Raw genomic sequence first — 27,115 nt, forward strand, 5'->3', positions numbered from 1 at the left:
AAAAACCATATTTTTACACTAAAAAATCAATTTTGATACTATTCACTTAATCCTTTATGTTTGTCTTTATCGTTAAAACTTAAAATTTTTAAGTCCTATTCATTAGTTTTTTTTTTTCAAACCATTGGACCCATTATGACCTAACCCGACATCCATTCGGTTTTTTGGCCCATTTCAAATTTCAATTCGACTCTGTCTATCCACTCTCTCTCAAGCCGCCGTCGTCTCTCTTCCTCTCAGTCACCTCTCAAGTCAAGCTGCCTCACTGTAACTCCACAGCTTTCACTCTAATTCTCTCCGCCTCCCTTTCGCGGCAGTCGTCACCTTCTCACTCTTTGCATTCAGACCAGACCGAACCCAAGTGGAAGAGCTGACTCCATGGCTGATAAACTCGAAGGATTTGATACCAGAGCAGAAAATGAACACTGGGACGGAATTAAAAGAGGCTTGGTACGCACGTTATCATTAGCACCTTCATCGATTATTGCTTTAAACGCATTGAATTGATGTTTCAAATTTTGGGTTTTACTGTTCAGGTTCATAAGGAGAGTTTGGTGAGGAAGCAGTCGTTGCATATGCTCAAGACAGCACTGGGCATAAATGAGTCTGGCCAAGCTCAGTCCTTCTCCGGTGGTGTTTCGGAGGCTGAAAATCAGTCTCGTGGTGACAGTGGCGGTAGCGGTGGTGGCATGACAAAGAGGGAGCTTTGGGCTGATAAGGAAGCCAAGTCATTGGGTGTTGGGAAAATGTGTAGCCCGGTTGAGTCTTTTCTGGACAGCCGGCAGAAGTGGGAGGCATTTGTACTGCTGTATGAAATGCTAGAAGAGTATGGTACTCATTTGGTTGAAGCAGCTTGGCACTTCCAGGTATGTGTGTTTTAAAAATGGTTAATAACTGAACGTGTTTGTCGTGCCGTCGTTATCATTATAGTTAGGCTATATGAAATGTCAGTATTGTATAAATTTAACTAATTACTTGCTGAACAAGTAAAGTAGATGTTTGGAACTTTGGCATTGATGGGGAGGTAATAATGTTAACAACATTCTGTTTCCCAGATATCTCTGTTGCTTCAATATTCTACCACACAAAGTAATGGTATTGTGGCAAGCTCTGTCAGTGGAGAAGTACTTCATCAAAACCTGATCGAAAGCCCAGGCGAAATCTTTAGTTGGTTAGCAATTTTGTGGGAACGGGGTTTTCATCACGATAATCCTCAAGGTAACAGTCACTTGAATGTCAACCATCCCATCATTTTTAATTTCATGGGAGTGTTATTTTACTCAGAATAACTTGTTCTTGTTTAATTTATACGACAGATTTATCATGACATAATTCCCCGCTGTGTATAATGCAGTTAGATGCTTGATCATGCAGTCATTTTTGGGCATTGATTGGAAGAATTATGGAAATCATGCAAAATCAGTGCCTAGATCTTTTGTTCTGGGTCCACTGATGGAAGGGCTAAATGACCCTGTGCACCACAAAGAATTTGGTTTGTTATCTTTGTGAATTTTATATTACATCTTAATTCAGTATGTTTGACCGTCCCCTCGGGGACATCCAATAAAATTCAGCATGATAGTTGACCCTTTTGCATCATAATCTTATAAGGTATTACTGGTTCATTATAAATTTTATAGGTCATTCTCCTATGTCTCGATTATCATAATCTTTGCAAGTATTATTTATCTTCTATATCATGATGGTGAATATGTAATTATCTCATTTAGTTTGCTTTCTTGTGTGTCCCCGTCATATTTTCCTTTTAAATAAGATGACCTAATGCCTTGTCTTCATTTTGCTAATTCTATGAGCATAGATTTTAATAATTGTGTCACAATACATTAGGTTTACTTATTACTCTGTTGCTTCACATAGGTGTAAAAGGACTATACTCCTCAGCGACGATTGAAGGTGCAGCTAGGTTTCTATGCCAGTATACAAGTTGCCTAAATGCGAGGTATGCTATGATATGCTTGATGATTTTCCGCCAATGAATATAGTGTTAATAGAGAATTACAAAAAAAAAAGGAGTTGTCTCATATGAAAGCTAATTATATTTCAGTTTAAGTGGTCTAGAATGTGTTCACTTGAACTAAGGGTGTATGGGTATCTGTAATGTAGTCCCTTTTTCTCTTCTTTAATTGGCAGTATTAGATAGAAATTACCTTTCTATATTCTAATATTTCTTAGTTTTATGCATGTAGCATGACATGCTGGTTACCTAGACTGACTTTATTTGTTTGAAAAGATACAAATTTTATTGCATAAAACAATTAAATTACGAATGGAGTGGACAAGATGGCCACAACATGGAGAGCATAAACAAAACTTGGAATATAGAAACAGATGTGGTCTTACACTAAAACATAACCACATGGCACAACCTAATGAATAGAAGCTTTCCAATCTAATGAATAGCAAATTTTGTAGTTTGTTGAAAGTATGTAGCATGAAATGCAGGTTACTTGGACTTATGTTCAGATGTAACTAGCAGATGAGCACACAATCTCTGTGTGTGAACAATTGCCCACCTCCTCCCACGTTCTCCTCAAGCGCAATCACTTCTTCAAACTACCCAAAAAACATCATGATTTCACTTACCTATATGAAAAAATGATGGTGGGACAATTTCTCTTAATAAGTGCATATTTTTTATCTTATGTAAATATTTTGATACAAAATTACTATTTTGCCCTCCTTATGTAAATATTGTGTATCAAAAGTGAGGGCAAAATAGGAAAAAGGGAAAAAACGAAATTACTATTTTGCCCTCCTCATTGTCAACATTGTGTATCAAAAGTGAGGGCAAAATAAGAAAAAAGGGGGCAAAAAGTTGACAAGGCCTCTTCTCTTAATAGAATAGAAGAATAGATATATGCTTGCATAGTGCATACCCAGACAGTCACACAAATACATATAATAGCATGTCCTTTTTTTTTCTGTGGTAAAACTGTAACGCCTCGGTAATGTGTTGTGGAACTGTGGCGGTTGGCAATATTTTGGGCGATTTGGAGGGGGAGAAATTTAAGGTTTTTATTTTTATTTTTATTCAAGGTCATATTGGGGATGATATGGAGGTGTTGTAGGAAAAAGTTCGATTGTGGTCATTGTTATGGGCTTCCGTGCTTTTGGGGATTTATCTGTCTTTATCATAGTGCCAGATCAGATGCTGCTGTAAGATAGGACTGGGGTCTGTGGTAATGAGTGTTTTAATTTGTTAAGGGCTGTAGTGGGGCTGTTTGTTTTACTGGGGGTGGGGATTTTGTAATATTACAATGAAGTTGCCTTCTTGTACGATTATTTATGTAACTTCGGTTCATCAGAAGTCAATAAGATTTTATTTTAGATAAAAATGAAAAAAGATTCAGGTTGTGTGTTATATCTAGTGCCTTTTGTGTGGAAGCCCTCTGTTCTGATTTTAATTGACTTCTGCTCATATTGGTTAGGTATAGCACTATAAATTTTACATTTAAAAAAAAAATTATAGTACATGTACGGCTGATTGAATGCATTACTTTTTGTTTTGGATTGTTATGCTTTAATGCCTAGGAAGACTTGGCACACTCAGAAGGGAATAATTAGTTTAGTTAGTTGATCCCACTAAGTGGGGTTGGCTACATGAATCCTAGAACGCCACTGTGCTCAGTTTTGTGGTTTGGACATGTGAAATGAAGACATACAGATGCTCTGGTTAGAAAATGTGATTATGAGACAGAGGCTTAGAGCAAAAGGGGTAGAGGAAGACCTAGGAAGACTTGGAAAGAGACTTTAAGAAAAGACATGGAGTACTTGGAGCTAACGGAAGACTTGGTGCAAAAACCGAAAGTAATGGCATTCTAGGATTCATACAGCTGACCCCACTTAGTGGGATAAGGCTTTGTTGTTGTTGTTATGCTTTGATGCATATGTTGTAACTGTTCCTGCCTTTTATTAGGCGTTGCACTCTTTTTTATATTAGGTCATATTTTGTTTTTCTTTGAAGTGGATTAATCTTGGCACACTCAAAAGAGAATAATTAGTTTAGTTAGTTGGAACACAGATCCTTTTTAAATATTTAAAATTTATGTTCTCTCTATTGTTAGATATCTATCCTGCCTTTATTTGTCAGTTTTGGACGACTTCTTTATTCTGCAGCTACTAGATTGTACACTCAGTTTTATGTTTTCTTGTTCTCTCGTATACTATCTATCTACTTGGTTTTCACCCTTCATTAGGTTCTTTTATTATCAAAGTTACATTGCATATTATTGCTAGGGATGGAAAGTACTTGTGTCATTGATAAGTTATCATTAATTATGGTTACAATTTACAGGGCAGTTTTCATGTTCAACTCACCTGCTATTTTTTTAACAGACTTATTGAGCTTGATGAGGTTGATATCTGTTTCTGTTTTCCTACTTATTGTGACAGGACATGCATTGCATTTCTGATCAATCTAGCATGCACTGCTAAGGTGCAATCATTTGGTAGAGTTGGATTAATGTGTCTTGCTGAATGCATTTCTTCAGCTGCTTGTCAAGTTCGTACAGATAATAATGAAAGTGAAGGACAGTGGCTTGAAGATGTGATTCCTGGCATGATCCAAGTGGAAAGCGTTCCCAATGACAAAGTTGTTCTACTTGATGCACTGAGATTTCTTATCGAGAGCAGCAAACAACATTTCAATCCTAATTATCGCCTTCGAGGTCTCTAATCACTAATCCGGTTAGATCATAATATTTTGTCTCTTACAATTGAATACTTCTGTTGCTACTGTTATATGTTAAAAGACCAGAGCATAGCTGATCATCTTCATATCCCCAGTTTGTGAGAAAATCCTGGAGTCCGCTACCTCAGTGGTGTGTGCATGTGATCTCCCTCTTGACATACTTATGCACTTCATTTCAACATTTCCTTGGGAATTTACTGACTTTGGTGGTATGTTTTATCCTTGTCATTTTTTATTCAGCTTAATTTCCTTTGGATCTCTGAAATAGTAAAGGTAGTTATCCATTGTATGCCACACGTGTCAGGCACATACTCGTTCACATGTGTACTTGAGTACATGTCTTTATTTTCACTTATTATACAAGACATAAATAAATGTTCCTTGCCGGACTCTCTGGCAATGTACACCATGTACTCAAGTACACATCTTACCTTTACTATTTTAATTCTAGAGGCTTGGCAAGATTATGTTGTACTCATTATTGATATAGTGAAAGTTTGTTGTTGCTGCCCTGTGGATGTGGGTACATAGCCGAACCACATAAATTCTTGGTGTTATTTATCTTGATATGTGTTTTTGGTTTCCTGAGTTTGTCTTGTATTTCCCATTCTTAAACGCGATATTCACAACGTTTCGCTCTCTCTCTCTCTCTCTCTCTCTCTCTCTCTCTCTCTCTCTTAATTCTAGGTTCCTTAAGAGTGAAATTACAAGAATGGCTTATGGGGTGTAGTCAGAAGAATTGTAATGGCAACTGCTGCAGTACTGAGACGAAGCTTCTAAAGGGTCTCCATGAATTCCCCAGTAGTTTTACAGTTCATTATTCAGTTGATAGTTCCATCACTTTTGATGATGAAGACTTGGAATCCTGGGAATTTGAAGCGAAGCGGTGGGCACGAGTGCTTTTTCTTACATGCCAGGAGGAATATCAATTGATACCTACACTGATGGTGAACCTTTTCTCCTTTTTTTTTTTTTTTTTTTGTGGTCTTCAAATTTAATTTCTGCTTCTGTCCCCTTTATATTTTTCCAGTTTTGGTTAGTACATGTCTATGCTCTGTCTGAGAAATCAAATCTTTTTGGGGCCTGTTTCTTACATATTTTTCTGTGGAACTACTCATATGATTTTCCTACTAGGAGGTGTTGACTTTGCTTTTTCTGGTTTATTCAGTTTATTCAAACTCATGCTCTTGATCTCTGCCAAGAAAACAACAATTTGGATCAAATTCCTGTGAAGTTTCTCATTGTCACTTTGAGCTTGGTGCGGGAGCTTCAGATGATGCAAGACAGAGTCGCTGAATATAGATCTACAATTAGAACCAAATCAGAATCTCGTGCGCTTGAATTAATGGATCAATTTGGTCATCCAGATGCTCTTAACTTATACCAGAAGTTTACCAATGTTTTTATTCTTATATTGGTATGGGGAACAAATTGGACTAAGCTTGTAAACTTCTTCCTTAATAATGTGGTTCCCCTTCGAGTTGTTATTGATGGCTCTTCTGTTTGTCTGGACTCTGGCTTGCAGAAGGAGTTGGTGTCTTTGGCAAACTTGTCCTGTTCTATATTCTCACATGCCAATACCACTAAGATGGCAGATGCCAGCCTTCCTGGTTCAGTGAAAGGAAAACTTGGAGGCCCTAGTCAACGCCGTTTGTCATCCTCTACCACCACCGCTGTGTTGCAAGCAGTATGATTATGTATCCTCTAGTTACCTTTTGCTTGCTTGAAATTTGAAACACCATCTGCAAACACATTGGGTGTATATTATCTTTTTGTTTTATATACCTAATTACTGTTTTACTTCTTCATGCAAATTTCGGTTGGCAGATATCTGTGTTAATATGACTACTTAATAGTGTAAGAGTGATCCTTTTTACTTTCCCTTAGCATTTTCATTTTGGTACTGCAACCTTTAAATGTTTACAGTTAAGCTTAGTCAACAATGTTTTGTTGTTCATGCACCTTCTGGTGCCTCTCCTTATAGAATGTTTCATTTTTGTTTATTCCATTTTCCATGTTTTTATTTATTTTTTGATTGTGATTTACATCAATGATGGGAACTTGATATTTTAGATTGTTATTTAAGAAATTTTATTACTTTGGTAGCAGCTGTTTTTGGATTCAATCTAGTGGATTCGTTTTTTAGTGTTTGCCCTTTTCACTGTGGTACCTTATATGATTAAAACATTCACGTAGGGTTTTATGTGCATTTTCATTTTCAATATCTTTCAGCAACCATTGGTTATTTCCTTTTAATAATGGTAGTGCTTTTACAGAATCTTAGTGTTGATATTTTTTTTTTCTGTCTTCTGTTGGTACTAAAAACAGATAATTTCCATGAAGGCTCTTGCAACTATCTCATCATGGTGTGCACAATTTATAGCTGATGCATCACTTGATCTTGCTTTTAATTTTATGTGGGAATTCTACTGGAAAACTGTTTCATCTTCAGTTACTGATTCAGAGGTAATTTGCATGTTAATTGTATCTTTTCAAAGTAATTGCAGATTTCTGTTCTAATGAAGACTTACTTATAAAGATTTTAGTTTTTCATGAGCTAATTTAGTCTGTCTGTGTGCTTCAAAGCAGACTGGGGCGGAAATAAGTCTTGCTGCATATGAAGCATTAGCTCCTGCTCTCACAGCACTAGTGTCTATGTTTTCTCCTAAATCGTTGGATCTTGTCAAGAACAATGGCAATCTGTTTCTATCAGATGGAAAACCTCTGTTAGATTCCTTGGTTCTTTCTTTTCTTCAGAACATAAATAATCTCCTAGCAATTGGAGTATTTGTACGGACTCGACGTGCAGTTTTAATGAATTGGAAGGTGAGGAATCTTAATATCTTGGCTACATGTATTTAAAAAGAGAAATTTTTTTGTTACAATCTTGAAAATTGGAATTTCATAAATGAAGTCTCTCTGCTATATACTACTAACACATCAGCTATTATTCTCTCTCCTTAATATTCTACGGCATTTTTGTACTGGTGCTTGTCATTTTTACAAAGCTTAGGGCTCGTTTGGGAAGTACTTTTAAATGACTAAAAGAGCTTTTAGAGAAATGTTTTTGGAACCAATGCTTAGTAAAAATGCAAGTTAATCCTGGAAAAGCACTTGAAGTACTTTGTACAAGAAGCACATAACTGTTTCTTCTTGCAGGAAGCACTTCAAGTGCTTTTGGAACCCAAAAACATTTTCTCTAAAAGTGCTTTTAGTCATTTAAAAGCACTTCCCAAACGATCCCTTAATTTATTCTTAATTTCTTATGGTATTGATGGATCTTTCTATATTAACTAGTTTCCTGTTACTGGTGCAGTGGATTTGCCTGGAATCTCTACTGTCAATTCCGTGCTATGCTTTAAAAAAAGGGCTTCATTTAGAGGACAATAATTTTTTGCTCTCAGGTGATACTCTCAGATTGATTTTTACTGATCTTCTTGAGAGGTAAGAAATAAGAAGCCTACTGGTACCACCACTTTTGTTGTTTTGATCTGCTCTCATGAGAGATCTAACTTTTGTTGGGTTTTCGTTTTGGGGTTGGGGAAGAAGGCTGTTATCCAGCATTATTATTTTCCCAGATTCAGCAATTTTTGCTCAATTCATTTTTATTTTTATTTTTATAATTGTTAGTTCATGTTTTAATTTTATTTGGTTTAACTACATATAGGTTTCCTAGATCTTGCTCTTTTTTACATATTTATGCAATGAGAAAAAGATTTTCTTCGCTTCTCTGAATAGCTGAGACATGTACTTTAGATACTCTTTTCCCATTGCGTGATGTCTAAGTGCATGGCAATAGCTTTTGCCAATGGAGATGTTAGTTTTCCTTTTTGACTCACCGACTTTCTTCCACTAAATGTGCAGCCTAGAGAATGCTGGAGAAAATTCTGTTCTACCAATGCTCAGATCGGTCCGATTAGTTTTGGGCCTATTGTCCGAGGGAAAGTCTGGTTCACTTGTCTATTCATGTGATGGGGTGGATGCCCAGGTTCATTCCGAAACTCCAATAAGTGTGGCTGTGTGGATGCTTTGTGTCTATGGACAAATTAGTTATATTGCACTGGTCAACTACCATTTAATTATAAATAAATTTTCAGTCCCATTCTGAACCATTTCCCCTATATGGAAATCTTGGATTTGGGGTCAATCCTTCTATGTTGTCTGTAAAACTATTCTTGGCTATTGGTTTTGCACTCTTCAAAATGTTCACATACATGGTTCTTGTGAGTGCTCATTAACTTATCTGGGATTTTTTATGGGGAAAAGAAATGTCTGTGAATTTTGCATATTCTTTTTTGGCTTTCAAATGGTTTTGGAGTACTGCTTTCTGGACTCAGAAAATTACCCCTTTCAAATGGTATAATTGCATAAATAAGCATTTCAGTTAATGTCCTTTTTAACTACAGTGGTTTAGATTATTGGAGGTTCATGGGTGGGGGAACTGGCCATGCTTTTTCGAAGGCTATTTAGATTATTCAGGTTTCAGAATATGGTTGCCAAATTTGTATCTTTGCCTTTTATCTGCTAAGTTGGGGTTTTGGGTGTAGAAATAATTTGAATGATGAAGAGATAGATGAACTATCAGCTCCATTGGCACTTCTAGAAGGAGTTGTGTGTTAAAATGGGAGGGGATAGGAGGCATTGGAAGTTGGAACATTATGAGATTTCTCTTGCAAATCTTAATTCATTTTGATGAATTCTTCGGAATCCAGCCTTTATTCTAGCCAAGGTGATTTTGGAGGGGGGGGCGATTGTGGGGGTGCAAAGGTCCCAACAAAGGTGAAGATTCTGGGTTGGTTTGGTTTGTGGCTAATAAGCGGATCAATATGTAGGATCTACTCAAGAAAATGAAAGAAGGGATCTGCTCAGGAGATTTCTCTTACCCAGTTGTCTTTCTCCTAATTGGTGTATCATGTGTAAAATGAAAGAAGGGTGCCACTCATTGCTTGGTGAAAGTATTGGTGGGTTTGGCAAAAGGATAGAAGGCTAAAGTGTTGTGGGGATGCTGTTGGATGGCTATTTTGTGGGTGATTTGGATAGATAGGTATAGGGGGATTTTTGACAAAAATAAGGGGGTGGGGGTAGAAGGGCTGTGGGAAAGGGTGAGGTTTTGGTCTTCACTTTGGCCTTCTGTTTCGTCAGAATTTCAGGGATTTTCTTGTTAGTCTATTCTGCTACATTGGAAGGCAGCTATGGGATGATTTGACTGTTAAAGTTTGGTTTGTGGCTGCTAATAAGTCTTTAATTTATTTGCAGTATCTGTTTTTTTGGTGGATATCTTGTTACTATCTTTACTATTGTGTTTTAAAAGTATTTTCCTTTTTGACACATGCTGTAGTGGGGGAGGGAGGATTCGAACCTAGGACCTTGGATGGAGGGGTAAAGGCTCTTAACATTTTGGGCCCCAAGCCCCTTCCAATAGAAGTGTTCTCCTTAAAAATACAGAAACTTTGGTGGTACTCATATGTACTCTATATGCCATGGTTAAGGAAATTCTGGATGCGAATGGGGGCAACAAAGATCAAGGTTTAACTGGTTAATTTAGTTCTATTAACCCGGGAAGAAGTTAAGCTTTCAAAAGCCCACATCATAAGCTAACCTGGTATGAAGCTGATATGTTGTTTCCATTGGTGTTAAATGGTAGAACAACTTCCCGGATAATGAGGATTGTTACATTGTTTTCCTGTGTTCTTGCTTTCATTTATGTTGATATACCCATTTTATTTTAATGCATAAGTCGCCTCTGTCAAAATTGATGTCTTAAGTATTCATAGATAAATTTTCAGGTGAAATAGCTAAACCTTCATTTTACTTTTGCTTTATTCAGATGATGTGGCAGTTGGTTCAGTCTTCTTGGATTTTGCATGTCAGTTGTAACAAGAGGAAGGTTGCACCTATTGCTGCACTTTTGTCTTCTGTTCTGCATTCATCCCTATTTAGTGATGAGAGCATGCATATGAATGACAATGCACCTGGGCCTCTGAAGTGGGTGTGTAGTCTCTCTCTCTCTCTCTCTCTCTCTCTATATATAAATATATATATATATATGTATGTATATGTACAGTCCTGTTTTATTGAGAGATCTCTCAAATAACCTTATTTGAGGGACACATGTGGGGCCCACTCAGTCACTTTTTCCAACGATCCTAACCATTTATATTAAATTTCTCATTCATAGGTTATCCTTGCAAAAAGTTAGAAATATTCAAAACCATTGAGACATCCAAATGTAGTGAAGAAAATAGATGAATACGGTGATTCAATGAAAAACTAAAATGACCACCATTTATTCAAACCATTAAATGATTTCCGATTTGGGTTATTTTAGGTAGAGATGATCTTCTTTATGGGAAGACTTAAAAGATAATCTAAATGTAGTGAAGAAAATAGACGAATACGGTGATTCAATGATACACTAAAATGACCACCATTTAATCAAACAATTAAATGATTTCCGATTTAGGTTATTTTAGGTAGAGATGATCTTTAAGGGAAGACCTAAAAGATAATCTAGTGAGCTTGGTTGAGGTATCCCTCAAATAAGCTTATTTGAGGGGCACCCTTGTATCGTCCACACCAAATTGTATTTCACTGATCTAAACCGTGTAGTTTTTAGGTCTTCCCTCAAAGATCATATCTATGGAAAAATTCACACAAATCGGAAACCATATAACCATTGGATTAATTGGTGGTCATATTAATGTTTCTTGGAACCACCGTGTTTGCCTATTCTTCACTTCAACTGGATTCAGATTTGTCTAGAATTTTGGAACAATGTATGAATTAAAATATAGGGGTTGGATCGTTGGAAAAAATAACAAAGTGAGCCTCACAAGGTTATTTCAGGGACCTCTCAATAGAAGGATGTTCTACGTACAATTTGTTCACATGTGTATGCACACTTGTGAATTTCTGTTGAATACCGATGTACAAGTATAAGGTTGTTGCTCATGTTTTTTTTTTTTTTTTTTCCTTTTGTTTTGTACAGTTTGTTGAGAAAATTCTGGAGGAAGGCACAAAAAGTCCCCGCACAATTCGTCTTGCTGCATTACACTTAACGGGCCTCTTTCTATCATATCCTAGGATTATAAAGTACTATGTGAAGGAGTTGAAGCTGCTGTCACTACATGGTTCTGGTGGGTTACATGATTGAGCTGTGTTAATCTTTATGTAGTTCCTTCTCATACAATATAATTTTAACCTGAATGTTTACTGTCCCAGTTGCATTCGATGAGGACTTTGAAGGTGAATTAGCTGACAATCATGATACAAGGACTGAAGTTTCTTTATTGGCGAAAGGCCCTGATCCTGAGCTTACCAAAGTAGGCTACATTAGTAATTGAATTACTGTTGATAATATGTTGTTGAAAATATGTACTTTGCAGCTGCTTTGTGGCACCTTCAAATAATTTACCCTTGACAACGGCATAGTCCCTTTGATATGCATACTTTAGAGTTTCCTTGGGCACCTTCAACATGGATCCTTTGGTATTGAATAATTTAGTTTGTTCATATGACTAAGAAACTTCTATATTTATCGGTTTTCCATTAGAAGCAACTTGCTTGCCTTAGGTCATTTATTTTTATTATGTTTTTCTTGAATTTGGTCAAGTCAAATACCTGGACCTTTAAAACATATACAAGTATAATAAGTCTCTGCAGGGAATTGTTTCTTTTCTTCTTCTTTTGTTTTTATATTTGTTTTGGTTCACTTAGATAGCATCTGTTTTCTGGTTACAACTTGAATAGAATTGTAGGCACGTTTAATCTCTCCAGGTTACTTCTTAAGTACTTTTGAAGTTTATAATCTAAATATTCTTTTGGAATCTCTTATCAGGAATTTATCAACACAGAATTGTATGCACGTGCCTCTGTTGCTGTTCTGTTTTACAAGCTAGCAGACTTATCTGATATGGTGGGATCACCAAATGAAAATGAAGATTGCCATGCAGCTTTGGAATCTGGAAAAATGTTTTTGCTTGAGCTTCTAGATTCTGCGGTATTTATTTTGTTAATTTGTTTTCCGAGTCTTCTAATTTATAGCTTTCCCATGTTTCTTGATGTGCTTCCCCATATGCGCTTAGGCATTATTTACTTGGTAACTGATTAGATATCATATGCCCATTTGAAATTTCTATTGTGTTATAACATACAATAGGTAATCCTATTATGTGCAAATCTCCAAAAATGGTAATTCTTGCAATGCATTCTCCATACATTGCTCTGGTTCATATTACTTTTGTCTATAGAATGCTACAAATTGTGAACATGGTGTGTTGATGTCCATTACATCATTTGCCAATGTAGGTAAACGACAAGGATCTTTCGAAAGAGCTGTATAAGAAATACAGTGCAGTGAGTATCCTTTCCCTCTAAATTTTTTAGAATAGGGAGCTCAGTTTTTTCAGTGCTCAAACTGTAACCATGGTAATTGTTTTAAGTTAAAAACAAAATTACAATGGAAATTCCTGTTTACTAGTGAAAAATGTTATTAAGAAAATAAAATGCAAGTTAACACTGTACTTTTTTACAATAATACAACATGTTAGCAGGCTTGAATTAATAATAAGACGTGTTAATACTTTTCCAATAAGCAGATAGGTTGTGGATAATTAGGTGGGGATTACAACCTCTCTGTTTGTTTATGTTTATTTCTTTTATTTTACTTTTATTTTTGTTGATCTTAACAGATCCACAGGCGTAAGGTACGTGCGTGGCAAATGATATGTATTTTGTCACGTTTCATATGTCAAGATATAGTTTCTGAAGTTTCACGTTGCCTGCACATATGCCTTTATGTAAGTAAACAATGCCTCATAACAATTGGTCTCGTTCCTCTGCAGATATCCCTCTGCAAGTAACTGTTTGGGAGATACAATGTTACTCATCTGTTAGTTTAATTAATTGCAGCTGAACAATTTACCTGCAGTTCGTCAATACTTGGAAACATTCGCAATTAATATGTACTTGAAGTTCCCATCATTGGTAAGGCTTTCTTTTGCATTTCATAATAGTTGTGAGAGAGCGAGGGGAGCATGCGGGTTTAGTTTGATTAGTTATGGCATTTAAGGATGTTTATTTCCTCATTCAATGACAGTGGACATGTTTTGCATGGCACTTGTTTTTAGAGGAGGTAGCTAAACTGTAACATTCCCACTTACTCTACTTTTAAGTGTATATGTGGGGACAAGTAGGTTTGTTCATGTGGTTTGTCTAATTATAAAATAACTTTCATTTAATTGACATGTAACTAAAACTGAACTTTACAAACTTTGATTAAGAAAATCTGCTTATTTGGTTCAGCTCGGATCGTAAGTTGAGTTTGAGTGATAATGACAGAGGAGATATTTTGGACAGTCGCACTATGTTTGTGTAGTTTGGATCAAAGACCTAAGTGAAGGATGAGATCTTTCGTTCCTGTTTGGATTCTTAATTTTTGTCTTCGATGAATTTTTAAACTACCTTTTGGCTATCCTCACTTTTAAAAACTGAGATCGACACTTATAAATTCCTACATTATTGGTGGACTTGCAGGTTGGGGAGCAACTAGTCCCTGTATTAAGAGATTATGAGATGAGGCCTCAGGTATAATATTATTTTGGAGTCATTATGAGTTTATGGCCTTACTACTCGATTTCTGACTATTGCAGTTCTCTCGTATTCTTATTGGTTGAAAAGTGTTTTTTAGTACCTCTTGGAATCTTTTTAGATTTTAGGAGCAAGAGATATTAGAAGGGAACACTGTTGCTCAGAACCACACTTCTAAATGGTACCTACTGAAGAGCTTCTGGGGATTGCAGTTGTCTATTGACAACGTTATGGTCCCTGTAGATGTAATTTAGAACCCTCTTTCATGCGAATCCAAGTTGATGAAATTTACAGTCACTTTTATGAATATTTGTTGTAAGCTTGGACACATGACACCTAAGCTGTTAATATTGGTGAACTTTTCTTGAGACTGAAAGTAAAACCTGTATCCCTGACTTTTCAAAAGAACTTAACCCATTTAATTCACTTGCTGAATTAGGGCTTTCCTGATCAGTTTCATTTAACCTTTGCTGCTAAAGTGTTTCTAATCGCATGCTTATGCCACAATACGAAGAGGTGCATATAGCTTATGCATCTTTGCCACAATGCCAATAGGTCATGTGCTCCTCAACAGTGGGATGACTGTGATACTGAAAATCATTGGTTTATTGAAGATCCACAAACTTATTTTTTCCCAACGACCGATCCACAGACTGAATATTGAAAAATAAAGTGAATAGAAAATTGTACTCCAAATTGATGAGAGCCTATTGAATGGTTACATAATATGAGTGTGTCAGTTGGACCTGTGCAGTTCTTTCTCAGTTGTCTTCATTTTACTTCCCATGTTTCTGCGCAAGGGGCAGCAAATATGATCAAAATTCTAGAAATAATGCCAAATCAACAAATCTATATGGACTAAGTGACTGTAAAGCATTTAACAGTGTAATTAGAAATTTTGATGTAATGGTGCTGTTCCATGCTGTGTTGTGGGTACAACTTAGTCGTACTAATTATAGAAACATCTTATCTTCGATAAGAAAACTTATTTGTTTCTTCATTGGTTAGTCATTTTCTTCAGAATTGCATCTTAGAATAGTATGCAATATAAGGCTCATTGGTTGATGTCAGAGGAATTGGTTAACCATTCCAATTGATTGTTATAAGTGCACGTATCCATTACTTACTAAGGAGATTTAAGTTCCCTTTAATTCCTTGTATTTGTGTATACATTGGTACAATTAGTCGAGGTTAATATGCTTTGATGTATAGTAAACATTAATTCTACTAATTACTAAACATTAAATGCAGGCGCTCTCTTCATATGTATTTATAGCAGCCAATGTCATCCTCCATGCATCTCAAGCTGTTCAAGACAAGCATTTGAATGAATTACTTCCTCCTATATTTCCACTACTAACATCCCATCACCACAGTTTGCGTGGTTTCGCCCAGGTTGGCTATTTCAAAGTTGGTGAATAAATAGTTAATTAACTCTATTCTAATTTTTTTTGTAATGCTTTTTCATTTCTTGTGTGTTGATTCGGTTTGCAGTTATTGGTTTACCAAGTTCTCTGCAAATTGTTTCCTCCATTGGACTCTAGGGCCTCTGGAACTATGACTTTAGAGAAGAGGTGTTTTGAGGATTTGAAATCCTACCTGGCAAAGAACTCTGATTGTGTGCGGTATGATATCCCAATGTGGTTTTCCTCCCTAAACTTTACTGTAACGTGCATTTTTATTAATTCTTTGTCCAAAAACTGTCATTACCAGTTATCTATTCCTAAAAGTGTTTAGGGTTAAGTTTGTGCTTTATTGGTTAAGATCTACATTTTCATTACTTAACCTGGTGAGGATGGCTGTTATGTGCCTGGGTGTACTTATATGAGAATAGAATAAGTTAACCAAAATGGTAAATTAAATAAATAAAAATAAATGGCTATTGATCAAGTTGATTAAGTAGGATGATAAGATCAGATTTATATCCAGCATATATGGATTTCTAGCAGACCATATACTTGGAATAAGTTTGTTCACTGGTAGGTAGTCAATCAATTTAAATGCGAAACATATGTACAAATGTATGTATGTTGGCTTGCAATCAAGTTTAGCATAATGAAGGCGCTTTTGGTTCATGCCTCATATACATATGATTTTAATGAGATCTGAGATATCAGTTTGATTGTTTACATTTCAGCCTACGAGCATCAATGGGAGGATTTCTTGATGCCTACAGTCCCAGTAGCTCTGTCACTCCTGCTGGGATTTTCATCAACCGGGTTGAGGTGGGTCTTTTGATGGGGTACAGTTAGGTTACAATATCTTTAGCATTAAGTATTTTTTTAGCACTGTAGTTCTTACCTTCTTTAAAGTTGTACATTTCTATCTTTTCCTCTTGTTAATATGTTGTTGAACAGGTAACAGTAAAATATTCTAGAAAGTGGAAGATGGATTTGAAGCATAATCAAATTATGAGACAATTGAGAGAATATGAAGCAAGAATAATACACATATCTTATTTCCACACACACACATACATACATACACATATATATATAATATAAAGTTGTGTATCACTTTAACATGCAAAGACAACCGAAGCCATTTCCTCCCTGTTATTGCCAGTTGTGTACAATCTTTGTGCTTGATAGTCAGGATTACATCTGCTTTTGGGAAATCAGGGATATCTGAATCAAGTTTTCTTTTGCTGTATTAAAGGCACTCGAGTTTGAATGTGTACCAGTGTCACTTACGGAGCAAGTGCTCAACTTTTTAAATGTAAGTATATTTTTCATTCTCTACTGGCTATTTCTTCTATGATCGGCTTCTCAGATTCTAGCATTGTAGGATGTCAGGGAAGATCTTCGGAGTTCAATGGCAAAAGATGCTGCGGCTATTAAGAATGAAAGTTTAAGATCTGATGAAGATCAAAATTGCACAGCAATACCATCTAATGCAAATGAAGGAAACTCACATACCCAGCAGCCCAAAGATATTTCACTGGATTTTCAAAAAAAGATTACCCTCTCTAAACATGAGAAGCATGACATAGCCGTAAATTCCTTCTTTGGCAACCAAGACACCTACAAACCACTTGAAGGTATCTAAAACCTTCGTTGAATAGCTTGTTAGGTGTTAAATTTCTTGTGAATAGTCAAACTTTTAAAGGAAAATGCCTACTTATTTCCATGTTTCTCCCAACTCACATTGCACATGATATAACCACATCAGATCATTGTGTTAAGCAAGGGACATTGTTATAGTGCTCAATTTGAAGATACCTAGTAGGTTGAGTAAACAAAAGTTCGGAAAACTGTTGGCTTCCATAGTAGTTTCCATTTTAAAAGCAGGCTTCTAACAAACATATGAAATTAATGTAATCTGATTTGAAATAAAACAGAAATGGAGAAGGAAGATAAGCTTCTTGCTCAGGTGCTGCAGTCAAGAAGTCAGGCAATGGAAAGAGAGAGAGCAAGCAGACAACAACTCATTCTTGTGGCATCTCTTCTTGATCGCATACCTAACCTTGCTGGCCTGGCACGGACTTGTGAGGTGTGTGATGGGGATTATAACGGGCATTTTATCCACTGTTGAGATCTTCATTTTGCATGAAGAGTATTTTAGCTGAGTTTCTGTTGCTTCATTTTTCTTACCAGGTGTTTAAGGCGTCGGGTTTGGCTGTTGCGGATGCAAATGTAGTACATGACAAACAGTTCCAGCTCATCAGGTTTGTTACTAATTCGGCACTATCCATTTGTTACTTAGATTACATGCATCTCTAAGTCCTTGCTTAATCCTAGTGCTTTGTTTTGTTTTGTGTTTGTTTGCTGATATCGGAAATATAGTATAGCTTTTTAAAAGGAAAATAGGTTGGTAAACTCAAGGTTTTATAACACCTGAGCGTACCAAAATTAGGGATGCAGAGCCTGGTCCTTCATCAGTAACCCCCAAATAAATAAAATCAAACAAAAATTCCAAAATGGTGTTAATCTTTCATTAAAAAGACCTCCTTCTAGCCTCTAGGTTTCCAATGTGTGGTACATCTGTGCCCCACACTTGTGACACACCGCACGTCGCACACCATTATGACTTCGCAAAAGAATTTCCAGTCACTTTGGTGTTCCACTTGTGGCACAACATAGGGATTTCTGGTGAGCAATAAACTGCTTATTTCTTGGAACATTGGTTTATATTTGAGTAAGAATTGTTGTTGACCAATATTGAGATGTTGTCCAATGATTGAAACCTTCTATATTTTTTAAGAATTATCCACTGTACGTTTACATAATATAAACATAGAAGACTTTTGAAGGATATATGATTATCGGCAACAAATTGAAGGTTATAAGATCCAAGTATGAACAATATCTAAAGTAAAAACGATGTAACCGCCTTTTAAGAGAATGTAGTAACTGCCCTAGAGAAATTAATTAATTATGTCTGTATTGCCAATTAGGTTTTGTAGGTCCATATTTTGTTGCAAGACAAACTGATCTCCCTCTTGTATACTACAAGGCTATTCATTTTAATGATGGTATATTTCGGCTTATTATTGGTCTATTATATTTTGTGTTCTGAAGTGGATTTTTCAAATGTTGTTCTCTTAGTAAATTAGTTACTGTTTTTCCCCAGTGTGACTGCAGAAAAGTGGGTTCCTATCATTGAAGTCCCAGTGGATAGTTTGAAGGTCTTCCTTGAGAGAAAGAAACGAGAATGCTTTTCAATTTTGGGACTAGAGCAAACTGCGAATAGTGTACCGCTTGACCAGTATAGCTTTCCTAAAAAGACGGTGCGTTACTCTGTGAACCCAGTCTTTAATCTTAATCTAGCAAGTGATCGGATTTGGGAAAGTCCAGTTGACATTGTAGCTTTACTCAATTTTCATCCATTCGATTGTATAGGTACTAGTCCTTGGGCGTGAAAAGGAAGGTATACCGGTGGATATCATTCATATTCTGGATGCTTGCATTGAGATTCCACAGTTGGGAGTTGTTAGATCTTTAAATGTTCATGTCAGCGGTGCCATTGCGCTGTGGGAGTATACTCGACAGCAGAGATCATCCCAGTAGGCATCTCACGTGCTCTGTTGGCTTGGTTATATACAAGCAACGTTCTCAACCCAAGACACGGGCAGTTCTGAACAGCCAATTTTGCAACATGGAACTCAGAGGCTGTTGTACCATTAACTGAAATATGCTAGATGTAATCTTCAAACGTCACTTTTCACTTTGATTAAGATGTGTGCCTGCCTTCCCAGTTTTCTAGCTCTCGGGAATCGAAAATTCCTAACGAGCACCAATAGAACCTTTCTTACCTTTAAAACTTGAAAATATTTCATGACCTATTAATATATTATCTTGAAGGCACCTGGTTGCTCGAGATACACAAGTCCAGTAAAGGCTTTAGCCTTTTGATTATAATTTTTGTAATAATTTTGTAGCTAACATTGCAAAGACTTATCGGTTTATAGTGGTTTACGACTTCTGGAGTTTCCACTTTAGTTATTAATGTAATATTTGTATGGTTAATTAGTCTTAAGCTTGAGCCATTCTGGAAGAAATCTTTTACCATTGGTATGATTGAGTCCTTGATTAGATCCCAGCATTCATGGTAGAATCCAGCACAAAGTCCATCAGGACCTGGGGCCTTTAACGCACCTATCCCTTTGACAGCTTCCCAAATTTCAGCTTCCTCTACCACCATAAGCAACCTGTTGTTTTGCTCACTTGAGATACAAGGTTCAATAATGTTGGCCATGGCTTCAATGTTGGCAAGCCTAGGAGGGTTAGCACAGGAAAAACGCAATTTAAAGTCTTGCACAAAAACTTGTTCTAGCCCCTCACCAATCTTCCACCAGAACCCAGTACCATCTTTTACCTTACAAATTTCATTACTCTTTTTCCTAATTGTTGCTGACGTTTGAAAAAAAATGAAAACTAATGAAAATGATTTGAAAACTTTGAGTTTTAACGATAAGGACAAAATAGAGGGTAAAGTGAATAGTATCAGGATTGATTTTTTAGCGTAAAAATATGGTTTTTCGTTAAAGTGAACAGTATCAGGAGCTTTTTGTTAAAGTTCCCTTAAATCTATCCAAAGGGGAGAGACCATCCACACTCTTCCAAGCTTCCTTCACAAAATCCTTAAACTCAGCGTGCAGCAGCCACATTGCTTCAAATCTAAATGGTCCAAAACACCCAAGAGTTCCCTGGTTGCTAAATCTTTCATTATTAGCTAGTTTAATCTTTTTCATATCTAAATAAGAGTTAGAATATCTTAGACACACGTAATTATCATAGTTAATAATTCACAATTCAAAATTCAAATTAGGGAATAGAAGAATGCATAGTTAAGAATTTTAATTAATTCTTATAGTTTAATGAACGGTAAAATAGGCAAATAAATTACAAGGGTTTTTATTAAAGTTGTTGCATGTTGAATGGGTTGTTAACGCATAGTCCTTTTAGAATATTTAAAATAAGGATAAAACTAGAAAGACCAAAATTTTAAATTAAATTTACAAATCAAATAATGTGTAACCAATAGAACATAAGCACATTAATCAACACTTAAGTAATATTCAATCATCAACCACCACATCATTTGGTTTACAAATTTGGCCTCCCTAACATTACCCTTAAAATAATAACATAGCGAGACCAAATTTCTAAACCAAATGTTGTGGATGCTGATGATTGGATTACTACTTAAATGTTGATTAATGTGCTTATTTTCTATTGGTGACACATTATTTTGTTTTGTAAATTTGGTTTAAAACTTTGGTCTCCCTAGCATTATCTAAATAATACATAGTTTCTTTTTAGCCAAATGGATGGGCCTCGAGAGAGCCCATTAAAGGATAAGACATTTGGCTTGCAATCCAGCCCAAAGAATCCTGACGACAAAACAACACTACGGGAATGAAAGACGACTATCATCAAATGACCACTCATAGCTCTGGATTGTCTACCGACAAAAAAAGACTACCACATAACTTTAAGTACTTTCCAACCGCTCAAGCTAGTTAGCGGACTAGACAACTTTATGGCGCAAATCTCCATAGACATGTCTGTCCAGGAGTTAACTTAGAGCCACGTGTTAGACATCAACATGAATAGAAGTCTATGAAGGGACATAATACTATTAGACCTAGCGCTCAAGTAAAGTGATCTTCGACCACTCTCTAACGACCACTACGCTCGTTACATGTCAACAGTAAATAATTTAGATGTGCTCTGTGTAAATGTAACTTCCTCTCCGCATGTCAAGTAGATAATGGAGGAATAGATTATAGGCCACATCCACATGTTCACACATTAAATAATACGACCGTAGATAATTAAAAGTTAAGGAGCTCACTCAAGGTTTATATGAGTACCCCTCATAAGCAACTGGATCCACAAGAGGAAAATTTCATTTCACTGTTGTCAAATGCTCTAGTAAGCCACATTAAATATATATCTGATCACTATAGTGGACATAACTTATTTTTTAGAGGTGAACTACTTAAATTCTTGGGAAATTGCAAAAAAATGACAAATTTTCTTAATCTTAAGATTGAAATAGGACAAACCGACCATGCACAAAAGCGAAATGACATAAATGCCCACATATAAAATGTAAAAGCTCATAGGTGATGATGTCATTTTTTTTATTTCAAAGAGAAAGTTGTGAGCTCTGAGTTTTTGGGTTGACTCATATCTATGAGCATGTCCTGTTCATATTACTGGAAAGAGATGATTTTTAATGGGATTTCTAACATCTAAGTTTTGGTCAAAGATTTGTAAACTACATATCTAAACTACAAATATTTAAGAGATTTCCAGAATCTAGGCTCCCATATATCACCCAACGCCGTTAATTGCATGATACACGTCAACAACAAAACTGAGACACGATCCAAATATTGCATCAAAAACTCTAATTTTTCACATTAAAAACAAAAATCCCAAATTAAAAAATTGAAAGCTCCGATCTTTGCCATGACCCTTGAGTTCTAAAAAAATGACCCATTGTATCAATAGGAAGCGCTAAGAAAAGTAATAGAATCGATCGGGAGAGAGAGAGACACAAATTGGGTAATAATTTATTTTTTCCAAACAAAAAAAATATCCATAAAAGAGAAGATGGATTGTTGTTATGAAGATCCAATTAATGGAGGGGAGTTGAAAAAAGTAAAGATGGGTTGTTGTTGTTGTTGTTGTGAAGATCCGAATACGGAGGGAAAGGGATGGGTTGTTGTTATTGTTGTGAAGATCCGAATACGGATGGAGGGAGGGAGAGAAAGAGAGAGAGCAACCACTCCCCCCACATCACTGAAGAATTGATGCAGAGGTTGTTGTTGTTGTGGAGTAATTCTTATAGCAATCCTCATACCAGTAGCAGCACTACCACCACTTCAAGCAGAATATCCTCATCTGTCTCCATCTCTCACTTTCTCCTCTTGTTTCTTTCTTTACAAAATGAGAAACGAGGTTGAAATTTCTGGATAACCCATTTATATTAAAGGACAATTTGATCATTTCAAGGTGTAAAAAAAAATCATATTTCTATCCTATTGTTGTGCATGGTGTATGCATACTCTATGCATATTCAGTTTGTCTTATTTCGGTGCTAAGGTTAAGAAAATGAGTCTTTTTTTTTTTGGCAATTTCCCTAAATTCTTTTATACATAATCTAGCTTTATATCCTAAGCCCACAAAGGGTTGACCATACTGGTTTTTGTTGGCCTTTTTTGAACGTTAACATGGGTCAATATCTTTTTTTTTTCCCCCTCTAACAAATGATAGCACTGGTGGGTTAAGTTGTGTATGTTGACTAGGTAGTATCAAAAAACCACAAAAAAAAAAAAAAAAATCTCAAAAAGTTATTAATAATATGATAAAGAGTAGTATTAGGTAGGCTAAATTTGTATTCTAAATTTGCAAACTAAATTATGTGTTATCAATAAGAAATAAGCACGTTAATTGACATTTAGATAATAATTCAATCATTAACTTTCATGTCATTTTGTTCACAAAATTTAGTCTCTCTAGCATTACTGTCACATCCCGACCCACTCCATCACCGTAGCACGATATTGTCCGCTTTGGGCTTACCATTCCCTCACGGTTTTGTTTTTGGGAACTCACGAGCAACTTTCTAGTGGGTCACCCATCATGGGAGTGCTTTGGCCATCTTCTCGCTTAACTTCGGAGTTCCAATAGAACTCGAAGTCAGTGAGCTCTCAAAAGGCCTTGTGTTAGGTAGGGATGAGAATATATATTTAAGGATCACTCCCTTGGGCGATGTGGGATGTTACAATCCACCCCCCTTAAGGGCCTGATGTCCTCGTCAGCACACTTCCGGCCAAGGATTGGCTCTGATACCATTTGTCACATCTCGGCCTGGGGCGGACCACTTCCTGGGCCCGCTCCACCACCGTAGCACGATATTGTTCGCTTTGGGCTTACCATTCCCTCACAGTTTTGTTTTTGGGAACTCACAAGCAACTTCCCAGTGGGTCACCCATCATGGGAGTGCTTTGGCCACTTTCTCGCTTAACTTCGGAGTTCCGATAGAACTCGAAGCCAGTGAGCTCCCAAAAGACCTCGTGCTAGGTAGGGATATGAATATACATTTAAGGATCACTCCCCTCGACGATGTGGGATGTCACAATTACCCATATTATAATTCAAAACTACAAAATTACATTGTTATAAAACTAATAAAAATTATTGAGAAAAATGATATGACAAAGAAAAAAACTTTGCATTCTAAAACCATCTCGATGTATTTAAATTTGAAGGTTTATGTAGCACATTGATCTTTTTGTAAATGTATTACCCACTAAAAATAGATTTGAGGTTGCTGTCAAATTTGACAACAACTCCCTCAGTTGCCATTCCATGTCATGCCACATACGAATTGGAATTTCAGTTTGAAAACACTAATGCTGTCTTTTTTTACTGTTATTACTGATGTGGACTTTTTGATATTATTTTTTTAGAGATGGTCTAACCTGTTAATTTCATCTTTACATAAGTTACAAGGAACTGAAAGGTTGAAGTTAGTATGATATGGTGGTCATTCACCAAGTCATGCATTTATCATACTCTCTTTTGGATGTCCACCATACAATAATATAGTTGCCTCTTTAAATCTTTGCTCGAAAAATTTAGTGGGACAAAACCAAAGTGAAGGAGAAGATAGTGCGTGCAACATTCTTCTGAATCATAGATGATATCCAGAAATAATTTAGCTTTCATAATTAAACGCCATTTCATTTTTTTTTCTAAATTGTATTGCATTTAAAATAACCCAGTTTCTGGCTTACTTTTGTCAAAGATAACTTAATTTGTAGACTAAATTTTGAAAACTCAAAGACATGGAAGTTGATAATTGGTTTATTTTGATAAACGTGCTCATTTCTATTGATGACACATAATTTAGTTTGCAAATTTAGCCTCCAAATTTAATCTTCCTAACATTACCCTTTTAATAATTACAAATCATAGTCAAACAGAAACCATGTATTTAGAATAAGTCACTTCATCCATGCCACATTCGGATTGGAAACTTTCCTTCTACTTCCACGTCTTCTGTAACCGATCCCACCAAAAAGCATGATTTCGCGTTAAATGGTAAGTAGCTAACTTGACCATCTTCTTTTGTGTAGTTATCTCCTCTAAGAATTGCTTCTCAACTTCAACACAATCAAGAAAATCTTCTATGCATTCAACTCCCTCAAAGCGAGAAAATTTTCCAACATCAAATAGACGAGGTTGGATTCAGGCAAATCTTCCAGTGCATCCCTCCTCAACAAAAGACTAAATCCACTCTCCAACCATCTTTGATTGATTTTGGTGTGTCCCAAAAGACCATCATCTCATTATCAACAATATTGAGACACCAAGGATTGTCGTGGTGATCCAACAAAATCCTAAACTTCTAATCTTTTTTGTGTTTTGTGTGAGTACAAAATCCAGTCTTGGGTTGTGTGCGGTGGCTGCCAATATTCTTGAGGGTTGTGTGTTTGGGTGAGCAATGAGCACCTTTGCGTTTGATTGAGAAAAAACAACAGGAATAACCCTCAATGGTAGGCAAGTTTCTCGCCAACATGGCTGTTGATGCCTTCACTACCCATGAACATACTCCTAGAAAGCTTTCTAACATATGTGATCTCTAGGAAGGTCATTTTGTAAATTAAGCATCTTGCAAATGCTCACTTGGTTTTGTTTGAGTAATAAAATAAACAAAATTGTTTTTATGACTTGGCAGATGACCTTAATTTATATATCTGTATTTGATAATGATGATGCATAAATTATCTAGAAAATTCTTTAATGGTGGAATGTAAATTATTTAACTTCTCCAGAATATGTAAATAAAAATGTATATTTGCATCCTTTTCATTTACATCTTTTGGAGGTGGGTTCGGTAGAGAAAAATAAATGATATTCCAAATTTATATCTTTCTTATTAGGGTAGAACTCATATTTACATCTTACGAAAATATAAAGTGAGACATAAATATGAGTTTTACAACTCAAAATTTGCATTTCTCCATTTAGATGCTCTAATTATGAGCCTATGGTTGTAAAATGTAGACCCTCTTATTCTTTATTGATCTTGATCATAGTCTGAAATATCGATAATATCGAGGATATTTCGGTTTTTTCGAATCACAGATATTTCGGAACATATCCATGTACATATCGTACAAATATCGACAATATCGACAATAATTTCACTCACACTTCAGCAATATTTTGTGAAAATATCGCTAAAATATCGAAAATATTGATGTAAAGGAAGGAAAAAAAAAGAAAAAGAAGAAAAAAAAGGGAAAAAAGGGATCGAAAATATCAATGTAAAGGAAGGAAAAAAAAAAGAAAAAGAAGAAAAATGCTCTAATTATGAGCCTATGGTTGTAAAATGTAGACCCTCTTATTCTTTATTGATCTTGATCATAGTCTGAAATATCGATAATATCGAGGATATTTCGGTTTTTTCGAATCACAGATATTTCGGAACATATCCATGTACATATCGTACAAATATCGACAATATCGACGATAATTTCACTCACACTTCAGCAATTTTTTGTGAAAATATCGCTAAAATATCGAAAATATTGATGTAAAGGAAGGAAAAAAAAAGAAAAAGAAGAAAAAAAAGGGAAAAAAGGGATCGAAAATATCAATGTAAAGGAAGGAAAAAAAAAGAAAAAGAAGAAAAAAAAGGGAAAAAAGGGAGGAAAAAAAAACACAAAGGGGTTTTGAACCCCTCCCATTTTTCTCCTCCAACACCATAACCACCATATACCACTTATGTTTTAGTGATGATATGCTAAAATATTTATATTTATATGAGTGGCATGTTAACAATTATATGCAAAACTATTTTGGGGATTTATCATTTGATGAATACTCACAATAAACTTACTCTACACATAGAGACGATGAAGATAGTGAAAATTTTGAACCACATAGGAACTTTATGTGATACTAAATCACTCATGTATCTTACTATGCAATGTATAAAGTGTAAAATATTGTAGTAAATCATTATATATAAATGATTATGGTGTGTTTAATCTTTTTATCATTAATTACTACATATTTTCTACACTCACAGTGTTTGCCAGCTCGCTGTATAATCAACTTAAATCAGTTAAATCCATCATGTAATGCATTTCCTTCTAATTGTTTTGATAAACTAATAGATAATTGACTAAATAAACATTCTCCAAATTTTCAATAAAAATTTCCAAGTTTTTCTTACAATTTCTGTGATTTTTATTCAATTTTTATTGATATCGATAATATCCCGATATTTCCATAGAAATTTTCATGTTTTTGGATTACCGATATTTCCGATATTATCGATATTTTA

At 35.7% G+C, this 27,115-nt stretch overlaps 1 protein-coding gene across 3 annotated transcripts; it reads left to right on the top strand.

Moving 5' to 3' along the window:
• The first annotated feature begins 181 nt into the window (after window positions 1-181).
• LOC126619422 (uncharacterized) lies at window positions 182-19,770 on the top strand. Of its 3 annotated transcripts, XM_050287788.1 has the most exons (31): window positions 183-450; window positions 537-866; window positions 1,056-1,218; window positions 1,355-1,492; window positions 1,879-1,960; window positions 4,414-4,688; window positions 4,807-4,920; window positions 5,399-5,658; window positions 5,880-6,128; window positions 6,237-6,398; window positions 7,040-7,177; window positions 7,301-7,537; window positions 8,028-8,155; window positions 8,576-8,699; window positions 10,539-10,700; window positions 11,700-11,847; window positions 11,933-12,033; window positions 12,549-12,710; window positions 13,019-13,066; window positions 13,402-13,509; window positions 13,622-13,696; window positions 14,246-14,296; window positions 15,551-15,694; window positions 15,794-15,924; window positions 16,437-16,524; window positions 16,958-17,017; window positions 17,087-17,339; window positions 17,640-17,791; window positions 17,896-17,966; window positions 18,872-19,028; window positions 19,141-19,770. In XM_050287788.1, the coding sequence occupies exons 1-31, from the start codon at window positions 379-381 to the stop codon at window positions 19,306-19,308; spliced, it is 4,551 nt and encodes a 1,516-aa protein (XP_050143745.1). In that variant the 5' UTR covers window positions 183-378; the 3' UTR covers window positions 19,309-19,770. The 3 variants fall into 3 exon arrangements, with proteins under 3 accessions (XP_050143746.1, XP_050143745.1, XP_050143747.1); XM_050287789.1 differs by lacking the exons at window positions 18,872-19,028; window positions 19,141-19,770 and adding an exon at window positions 18,696-18,782 and having other exon boundaries at window positions 182-450; XM_050287790.1 differs by lacking the exons at window positions 183-450; window positions 537-866; window positions 1,056-1,218 and having other exon boundaries at window positions 1,477-1,492; window positions 4,512-4,688.
• Window positions 19,771-27,115: the final 7,345 nt, after the last annotated feature.

The sequence above is a fragment of the Malus sylvestris genome, chromosome 4 (assembly GCF_916048215.2).
Source record: "Malus sylvestris chromosome 4, drMalSylv7.2, whole genome shotgun sequence".
Classification (NCBI taxonomy): domain Eukaryota; kingdom Viridiplantae; phylum Streptophyta; class Magnoliopsida; order Rosales; family Rosaceae; genus Malus; species Malus sylvestris.

Excerpts from the sequence above, each read along its gene's own strand:
- LOC126619422 (XM_050287788.1), top strand. The coding sequence starts at position 379 with ATGGCTGATAAACTCGAAGGATTTGATACCAGAGCAGAAAATGAACAC. Across the intron at positions 1,493-1,878 it reads TGTGCACCACAAAGAATTTG|GTGTAAAAGGACTATACTCC; the intron begins GTTTGTTATCTT and ends TGCTTCACATAG. Across the intron at positions 15,695-15,793 it reads GTTTGCGTGGTTTCGCCCAG|TTATTGGTTTACCAAGTTCT; the intron begins GTTGGCTATTTC and ends TTCGGTTTGCAG.